This window comes from Nestor notabilis, unplaced genomic scaffold (genome assembly GCF_000696875.1).
Source record: "Nestor notabilis isolate BGI_N333 unplaced genomic scaffold, ASM69687v1 scaffold2485, whole genome shotgun sequence".
NCBI classification, from domain to species: domain Eukaryota; kingdom Metazoa; phylum Chordata; class Aves; order Psittaciformes; family Psittacidae; genus Nestor; species Nestor notabilis.
The window spans coordinates 38,177-47,977 of record NW_009927705.1 but is presented as its reverse complement, the minus strand read 5'-3'; the positions used below and the strand labels follow the sequence as shown (position 1 = coordinate 47,977).

At 43.6% G+C, this 9,801-nt stretch overlaps 1 protein-coding gene across 1 annotated transcript in view; it reads left to right on the top strand.

Moving 5' to 3' along the window:
• Nucleotides 1-9,801, top strand: part of CPS1 (carbamoyl-phosphate synthase 1, mitochondrial) — a gene marked incomplete at both ends in the record, with an annotated part of 71,210 nt that overhangs the window by 23,673 nt on the left and 37,736 nt on the right. Inside the window, 4 exons of the mRNA XM_010014154.1 lie at nt 2,688-2,832; nt 3,228-3,438; nt 4,533-4,731; nt 7,455-7,631. Of these exons, the coding sequence (XP_010012456.1) occupies nt 2,688-2,832; nt 3,228-3,438; nt 4,533-4,731; nt 7,455-7,631 (732 nt within the window). The remainder of the gene's footprint in view (nt 1-2,687; nt 2,833-3,227; nt 3,439-4,532; nt 4,732-7,454; nt 7,632-9,801) is intronic.

Here is a 9,801-nt window from a genome sequence, read left to right as displayed (position 1 = left end):
CTGCTGACTCAGGTAACAAACATGGTAAAATCACAGATCTGCTAATTTCATGAGAAACAAGTCATAATTTAAGTGTTTCAGCAATTTGGGTCTGAAAAGAAACAGATTGGACTATATTCACTTACTTACAGGAGTAAATGGCACGTGAAGGACGTCAAAGAAGTTGAAACATTTGAAATGCTGAGTAATAACGTATTATCAGGGACAGAAGATGTGAGAGGCTTGGGCCTCTGTTGTGTTTCTGTCTAAAGACAGTATTTTTGCTGGTCAAAAGCTCACGTAGAGATTTAATGGGATGACACTTCATAATTAGACATCCACCAGCTGTCTCTGTCTATAGGAACAGTTCTTCTTCTGTAGGAAATCTGGGATTGGTTTGCTGTTAAAAGTAAGCAGAAAATTGGGGAAAACAAAACAACCCCAAAAGCTTTTTCCTTGGCAAATACATCTTTCAGTGTTTAAAATTCTTAGTTTTGACTTTCCCTGATTTGATGAACCTCTTAATCTTTCATGTATCTCTAGAACAAAATACTGCTGAGGCCAGTAAGAAATGTATGTGAAAATGCCATTTGTGTATTCCTCCACACTGCTCCCATGCAAACAGACTTTGGGTTTAGTGTGCTTAGTGCTGAGCAAACATCTGCTCAGGCAGTGTCAGTTGCAGGGAGGCTCAGTGGACAGGACTGACAGATGCAGGAGGAGACACTGGGTGCAGTAACCCTATCTATACAGGCTGATGGCTGAAGCTGGAAACACTTTGCTTGCCCAACACACGTGGTCTTTGTTTAAAGAAAGCAGAAATTCACTCAAAGTCTGGGAGAGCAGCTGTCTGAAAAAGTTGATATCCAAATATTTTTCAGTAGGAAAACCTGGTTTTGATCAGCATTTCTTGGTGTTCTTTTAAAGTAGTTTTGAACATCTCAGGTTTTCGCTGAAAGCTGTAGACCAGCTGCTCTTTATAAGCATCTTATTAGCTGTGAAACTGTCAGAGTTGGGCAGTTCATATCTTTAGTAAATACTTCATGGTTCTGAAACTCCTTTTCTATGAAAAGCTTGATTCTGTTTTGCTTTCTAAGTAAACGTCTTCATTTTCTCAAAAATTATATTAAAAGAAATTCAGCATTTTGAATTACTAGAGTAGAATAGAGTACTTCAGTTGGAAGGGAGCTACAGTGATCAACCAGTCCAACTGAGTGGCAACTTCAATGCTGGCCAGAAGTTAAGGCATTGTTCAAATGTCTCTTAATCACTGACAGGCCTGGTGCATTGACCACCTCTCTAGGAAGCCTGTGACAGTGTTTGACCACCCTCAGTAAAGGAATGCCTAATGTCAAGGCTGAACCTCCCCTGATGCAGCTTTGCACAATTCCCATGTGTCCTGTGACTGGATACCAGGGAGAAGAGATCAGCACCTCCATTGCCACTTCCCCTCCTCAGGAAGCTGTAGAGAGCAGTGAGGTCACCTCTCACCCTCCTTTTCTCCAAACTAGACAAGCCCAAAGTTCTTAGCCATTCTGGATAGGACTTTCCTTCCAGCCCTTTCACCAGCTTGTGTCCACAGCCCAGGTTAAACTTCCTTGTTCTCTGTTATGAAGGTGATCTGTAGTAACTGTGTGAACTGGATTTGCAGGCACAGGACTCTGAATTGTATGTAATTCAGAGGACTGAACACCAGTGGATGTTTCACAGCACAGCTGCTTCAAGTAATCTATTCATGTTTCCTGAGACTGCTTGTTTTGAGTGAGAGAGGGCAATAGACCGTAACACAGGAGCAGCTTAGATTGTTTTACAAGTGCAATTGGGTATTCCTGCTATATCACCACAGATTCAGTGCTTGTGCTGGGTGTGAATGTGAAGTGCCACTCCCCAAACTATTTTTGCTTTTCATTTTCCCTGTGCAAGTTTGACAATGGAGCTGAGGGCAACGTTTGACTCACAGTTTGAGCAAACTACAGAGGGAGCCAGACTGCAGTCTGATTCATGGGCAGCATTAAAACAAGAAGCTTTGCTAAAGGATGGATGGATAATGTACCCCTTATTTTCTAGGATTTTAGGCAAGAATTGATTGATGTTTTTTATCTGCTAATATTAAGGCCATTTATTCATTTAGATTAGGCTCATTTACCAGCAAGCTGTATTTTTTATTTTGTCTCGTGCACTGAGGAGTGTTTTCAAGATCTGCTTAAGAATAAATCATGAATCTTGCTTCTGGTTAGTACGCCAATGATAAGCAGCATTATTAATACTATTAATTACATAGTGTTTACTGGCACCCATATCCTCATCACATAGTCATTCAGCTTTCTGCAGAGTTCTGTTGAAGTCCATGGGGCTACCCACATACACAAACAAAAGCATGTGTCTGTTGCAGATTAAAGCCTTAGATGTTTTTATATTCCTATTTGTTATTTATATGCCATTGCCAGCTCACATGCCCTGCCTTTGTTTTCCCATCAGGTCACATAAATATTTTCTATGCCTTTCAAATGAAGCTAATGCAATTTTTTCTTTTGGAAAAGAGAAATATAAAGTGCTTGTCATGAGTGCTGTGAACTTCACTTACCTTCATCTTTCAATTTTCATCTTAGTCTGGGATGTCTGGAGATAAGCCACAGAAGTCTTAAATATGGAACATGTTCTAATACGTTTTTCTTTTTTATTCTTCCTTTTCCCTAACATATTCCCAGGCATTTGCAATGACTAAGCAAATTCTGGTGGAAAAGTCAGTTGTTGGCTGGAAGGAGATAGAGTATGAAGTTGTGAGAGATGCTGCTGATAACTGTATTGCCGTCTGCAACATGGAGAACATAGATGCTATGGGAGTCCACACAGGTAGGCTTGGGCACAGGGTTGATAACTGGAAATGGCTCATCAACTTTTTTTAATGCCATGCCCTGCTGGCTGCTGTTACTGACATGGTTTTGTGGTTGATGAAGTGGGTTCTAGAAGTACTCTTCAGGTCTTAGATACAACCAGGTACAGTGTGAAACTGATATTGTTAGGCTAAACCTACCCCTATGATCCTGTTTTCTGTAAGACTGCCTGGCCTCTCCAACTCAGGCTTCTAACTACCTGTGCTTTTCATCAACTGTGCATCCACAGGTTGGAATGTCTGTGGTAACTTCATTACTGCAGTGGGTTAGCAAAGAAAGTGACCTGTGTGGCTAGAATTTAACTGCCACTGAGCAGCTTCTCATTTTCCTTTTCTGCTACCTTGTGACAAACAGGAGATTCTGTTGTAGTGGCTCCAAGCCAGACACTCACTAATGAGGAATTTCAGATGCTGAGGGATCGTGCCATCAAAGTGGTCCGACATCTGGGCATCGTGGGAGAGTGCAACATCCAGTTTGCTCTGCATCCAACTTCCCTGGAGTACTACATCATTGAAGTTAATGCCAGGCTCTCGAGAAGTTCAGCTTTGGCTTCCAAGGCAACAGGGTAAGATTATTTAAAAACCCTACCCAAATACTACAGAGCAAACAAATGAATAAGCAAAAAACAAGGGGAGAAGAACAGGAGGGAGAATTCTGAGAAGGAAATTGGATCAGTGTTTTGTTTAAATATGTAGGTGATGGCTGCAAGGAAGAAGAGCTCCTGCATCTGCTTTCCATTCAGTTAAGACAAGGATGTGCAAGCTTAATTTGCAGCAAGGAAAACTGAAGCTGGTTGTTAGGGAGAACTCTGGAGCAGTCAGGACAGTAAGGTGCAGATTTCTGCATGGGAAGCTGCTAAGAACAACTCTTGTCAGCATCTGCTAGGATTGACCCTTGGAGAGTCCATCCTGCTGGGAGATGGAAGAAGGGGTTAGTGAGCCCTCCAGGTCTAATCCAGCCTGCTGCTGCTGTTACTGCAAGTGGAAAAACTCCCAGGAGGTGGTGGGGGGAGCCTAATAGCTGTCCTTACAAAACATATCCACTGTATCCATATGTTGGCTGCAAATCATCTCCGGGACCCAGAGGACACAGTTATTAATGAGCTGTCTGTTAGATTGATGCAAATGGTGTTGCTAGCTGCCTTTGTTTTGTTGGCTAATCATAAACTAATCAAGATAAGGATGGTCAGAACAGGCTGTTTAAAAATTGGCTTCTTAATGGCACTTTGCAGATGCTGTAGAGAGGCACAAATTAATCTCTAATTTTCAGTTCTCAACAACTCATGTGGTTGTTGAAGTGCCACAGCAGACTGGAGATAAGCCATGATGTTGGATAGTGGGCATTTGATTGGATGCCATTCTTTTTGGATGGTAGAGTTGCAGCAAAACAGATCTGTTTGTGTGGTCTCACTGTGGGCATGACAGGTACTTAACACTGGTGGCTTTGCAGCTAATAATGCAAGTCCCAGATCTAGGTAGGTAGCTCTCCAATGTATTAAGATAGGAAGCTGGATGAGCCCGGCTGCATTTGAGCACAGTAACCTTCTGTCATGTTGAGGAGGGAAAATCACCTCACATCTGTTTAATTTGATCCACTCCTGGGATTTGCAAAAGCAAAGTACTTCCCACTCTGCTATTCTCTACTTGTCCTCTATGCCAGGTATCCATTAGCATTTATTGCTGCCAAAATCGCCTTGGGAATCCCCTTGCCAGAAATCAAGAATGTGGTGACAGGAAAAACCTCTGCCTGCTTTGAGCCCAGCCTGGATTATGTTGTTACCAAGATACCCCGCTGGGATTTGGACCGTTTTCAGCATATGTCCAACCGGATTGGAAGTTCCATGAAGAGTGTGGGAGAGGTGAGTGCAAGACTCTCTTTTTTCCCTTCTGTTCCACCACTTGGGAAACTCATTTCTTTTTCTTGGAAACCCTCATAATATCTACTTTCAGGGACCTAATGGCTTTTGAAGATATTTATCCAGATGAAATATTTTTTATCCAGTACTATAATTAATGAAAATCAGTTAGGATTGTGTAATCTTGGATATCACAGAGTGGATTCATATATGGTTTGATTCCTAAGGGAAGAGACCTCTCTGGATCACCTGAGGTTGACTTGATTCTTCATTCTTAACACTTGCTACAGGACTCCCAAAGTGATTTTTGTTGAGGGTTCTGTAGTGGTGTGAATTAGGATGTAACATCAAGAGTTGTAGGCTGTTAAGATTACCAGTGATGCTGATGAGCCACAGCTCTCGTGTTCCCATGGTCATTTCTCCTCTCTGTTAAAACCATATGCCAAGTCTCAGCCTACTTCTGCTCTTGAAATCCACACCTATGTGAAAATACAACCTGAAATCTTGGTCTGAAGTCTTGACTTCTCATAGTGATTGTATCCTGATCATGTATCCTGAACATGACAGTGTGACTTTTAAACCCTGATTTTAAGGTGTCTGGGACAATAATGGCATTTTCAGGCCCTGTTTTTTCCTTAAAAAGAGGAAAGAAATGAAGCAAAATGCTACATTACCCACTTAATTAGTTAATTTCCTATCAGCTACCAAAGCAAAAGAATTAACAGTGTATTTTTTCAGCTGCTGTTTTTTCCTAATGCTTTTCAAGTAGCTCTTTTATTAAATTCTTCTGACACGTGAGACCTTCCTAGCATCAATTCCACCTTGCTCAAACAACAAGCCTTCATACAACTGGAAGGATGAATTAGAACTTGATTTTCCAGTGGCAGTTTTGGCTTTTAATGGCAATCAGTTTGGCTTTCTTTTTTTTCTCTTCAGTGAGTTGGTGCTTACTGATAATAACTTCTCACTGCTTAGGGTTTTTTTGGCTGTTCTGTAGAGCTAGGGTTCCTAAATACAGTTGCCTTGTGTACTGTCAGCTATAAACACTTCCTGACCATGCACATTAGCAGAAGGAAGTATTGAGTCCTTGCAGGTCGTGTATCACAAAAGTAGAACTGCATGAACCCCCTGTCCTTCTTAAGGCAGTTTGCCGGGTAAAGGGAGGAGGGAGATGCAGGAAGAGTCAGTGCTCAGGTCTGTGACTGCTGGGGGTGAACCGAAGCAGGGATGGAGAAGCTTAAGAGGTGCAGTTTGCAGCTAATGGAGCTACTCAGCACTAAGGTTAGTCTGCAGGACATGGGAGTAGGAGAGGGTGTCTCTGAAGCAAAGAGCTTCTTGCTACTGTATCTCTATTGGTGTGGCAGTCATCTCCCTTGGCCTGACCTTGAAGCCAGATTGCAGCACCTACTGCTCTTTATTGAACAGTCTGGTCTGGCCTGGTTTTTTTCCTGAGCTCTGTTGTGCTGGGCAGTGGGCCTGGAGCAGCGGGCCTGGAGCAGCGAGAAAAGAGAGACCAATGTGATTTTTTTTCCTTTTGATGTTTTTCCCCGTTGTGTTTGGGAAGGTTTTTGTGCTGTGAGGGTTTCACTGCACTGGGAAATAAAAATGTAGAAATTGGAGAAGGGGCTCTGTTACCTCACAGATCTCCACAGAGAAAGGCTTGCTTTCTTATTAGATATGTCAAGATTGAAGGAGGGAAACCCCACTACTGCCATGCCTAGGAGGAGTAATCCTTTAAGAGAGCCCTCACAGGCGAGAGTCACTGTTAAATGTAATTTAAAGTAAGAGGCGCAGATTTCTTCTGAACCTTAAAATTCCCACTGTGAGTTTCTATCTTTAACAGGTTGTTGAACAGAAATATCCTTCTGTATTACTATACCCATGCTGCCACATAATGTTTCCCTCTATAAAGTGCTTCAAAGGAGTTTACAGAGGAGAGCAGCAGCTTCCTGTATTTTACAGATAGGGAGACGAAAGCAGAAAGGAGTCACTCATCCGAAACTCCCTGTTGATAATACTGGCAGAGTCAGGCCTAGAATTGGTACTCCCAAGGCTCAGTCAGCTGTGCCTGTCTTCAGGTTAGCAGGACGATCATAGGGAGAAGGCCCAAAGGCTGTAATCTTTCTGTAGGTCTATCTTCATGGTTTAAATCATACAATCACAGAATGGTTTCGGTTGAAAAAGACCTTAGGATCATCTAGTTCCAACCCCCTGTCACGGGCAGGGACACCTTCCACTAGAGCAGATTGCTCCAAGCCCCTGTGTCCAACCTGGCCTTGAACACTGCCAGGGATGGGGCAGCCACAGCTTCTCTGGGCACCCTGTGCCAGCGCCTCAGCACCCTCACAATCAAGAATTTCTGCCTTATTTCTAACCCAAATCTCCCCTGTTTAAGTTTGAACCCATCACCCTTGGTCCTGTAACTACAGTCCCTGATGAAGTCCCTCTCTGGCACCCCTGTAGCCCTTTGTGGGCTGCTATGAGGTCTCCACGCAGCCTTCTCTTCTCCAGCCGCTCTGAACAGCCCCAGTTTTCCTAGCGTGTCTTAGTATGGGAGGTGCTTCAGCCCCATTGTCATCCTTGTGGCTTCCTCTGGACTTACTCCAACAGTTCCATGTGCTTCTTATGTTGCCTTTTGTTATGTTCTCAAATTGTCACTCCTGTTGTTCAGGGGACAGCTGGGCAGCAGCTCACCTCTGCTAATGTGGAAGTGCTCTCCATTACAGGTCATGGCTATTGGACGTACTTTTGAAGAGAGCTTCCAAAAGGCCCTGAGAATGTGCCACCCCTCTGTAGATGGCTTCACTGCACATCTGCCTATGAATAAAGCCTGGCCAGCTGTTGTACATCTCCAAAAGGATCTCTCTGAGCCATCCAGCACCCGGATATATGCAATAGCCAAGGTAACAAACAATAGAAAGCCCTTGACCTATGTCCCTTGCATTATAGCTAGTAGATTAGGTCAACAGAGGTGGCAGAGGTTGAATATTCTTCATCTCCTGGCTTCCCTCTGTCAAGCACACTGGGACCACTTTGTGTAGGATCCTTGGTTTTGAAGTACAGATAATCTCTATTGCATGTCATTTCCTCTGCAGAACACAGTAGCTGGGTGGACATATGACTTTAGTTTGTCTCGCTGACATCTGTATTTTCCTGCATGGTACTCGTGTAACATGTTCGTCTTTTGGAACAATCTTAGCCAATGCTCATTGCATTTGGCAGCAGGTGCATTCCTTTGTTCTAGCACTTGTAGCTGAGTGTTGGTGGAGACCTGGATTGCTTTTCTTTGCTTGTTCCTATGATATAATTGTTTGCTGAGTATTGCCTCATGTTCAGCCCTGATTTACACCAGTGTGTCAAGTCAAAGTTGGCCAGTTTTGCAGATTACCATTAATTTATAGGAAGGGAGGAAGGAGAAATTGAAGATCCTTTTGCGAACTGAACAAAGGATGATAAAGCATGGCAGGCTGCAGTATGTGAGAGCGCTGCAGTATGTGAGAGCACTGCCTTTGTGCAGTTGTCACATTGGTATGGGTTTGAAACAAGTACAGAAATTAAAACGCTATGTTAAATTTAGCGTACAGGACATTTCCTGTTCCTTGAAATAAGATCAACTTCCCTTAGCGTTCTTTTAACCCTCTTCTGTCACACTGGGCAAATCACTTCATCTTTCAAGACGTCTTGGTAAAGAGGGGATGCTATTGTAAGGGAAGCCTGGGTGTGAAATGACTTCTTCCTTCAGCTCCATGGTGTTTTCCTGTGTATATCCCATGGTGAGTGTAGGATTAGTTACTTTAGAAGGCAGCTGCAATTTCACGCTGTGGTTTTGCTGCAGCTAACTTATCCATCTGTCCATACCCTTTATGAGAAGGAATGGATAACTGCTTTTTGCAGCTCACACTTACCTGTTGGTTTTTTCAAGATTGCAAACCTTCCTGGCAGGAAACACTTGGTCACTGTTTTCTGTGCCCCTGACTTTGTGTGGTGGAGTCTTTATGCTCTTTGTGCTCATGTGTTGATACGTCTCATTACATCCTCCACGTGAGGGTAGAGTGCTGAGGGTGTGCTGTACTTGTAACAAGGTTTTCACGTAGCTGTTCCTCTTACAAATGGCCTGAATGAGCAGCACAAGATGTTCTATAAATGTGTGGTTTGTCCAGCTGTTGTCTCTTGGTTTTCAAGCTGGGGAGTTGCTTAAGTGTAGAACATCCGTCAGCAGCTGTGCTTGGTCTTTATTGTTGTGACTGAGAGAAAAATCTTGCTTCTTGTCTCTCTGTGTGGCTCAGAGAGCTTTTATGAAAGGTTAATCTTAGGCCTGTTTTAACACGGGGGATCTGGGGAGGTAAAGGTGAGTTTGGGTCCCACTGAACACTCTGGGTGTTCCCAGCTGGTGGCATTTTCACTGGGAGCTGATGAAAAAAAAGCCAGATCAGAGTCTTAATCCCTCCCTGTAAAGAGCTGCGTGAGCCAGACACAGTGCACTAATTCGTCCCCGTTAATAACCGAGGCAAGCAGTATCAGTGACAGGTACTTCTGGCAGCTGGGGCTGCCTGCCTGGAAATCCCTTTCCAGCCTGCTGACATTTAAAAGCCAACAGTTAGTCCCCATTTTCCGTCAGCTTTGTTTGGAACAGGATAGAGCTTCCTTGTATGTCTTCTCCCCCTTAAGCCCCACTAGTCAGCTCTCCAAGGCTTTTTACTTTTTCTCTCTCCTTTATCTGTTGGATGATGAAAACAGTAACTGTTCAGGTGAAAGGGATGGGAGTTCACCTGCCATTCAGAGCGATTGCTGTTGTAATGGGACTCCCTGTTGTAATGTGAAAGAAGTCACTAGGAGAGAGGCTGAAATAGATGTGACTTGTTCCTTGGCCAGAGTGGCTGACTGCGGGGATGTAAGTGCCTGATGTGCAGGGCTGCTCAGGTTGTATCACATCTTTTCTGGGCCCTCTTAAGGTTGTATACAAGTGGCCTCAGAAGAATTAGGCTGTGGATTTGATTCATGCTCTGTTTCACACCAGGGCCCTGGTCTTATAGTTGCTCACTAAAAGAAGCTAACCACTTCCTTTGGTGAGGA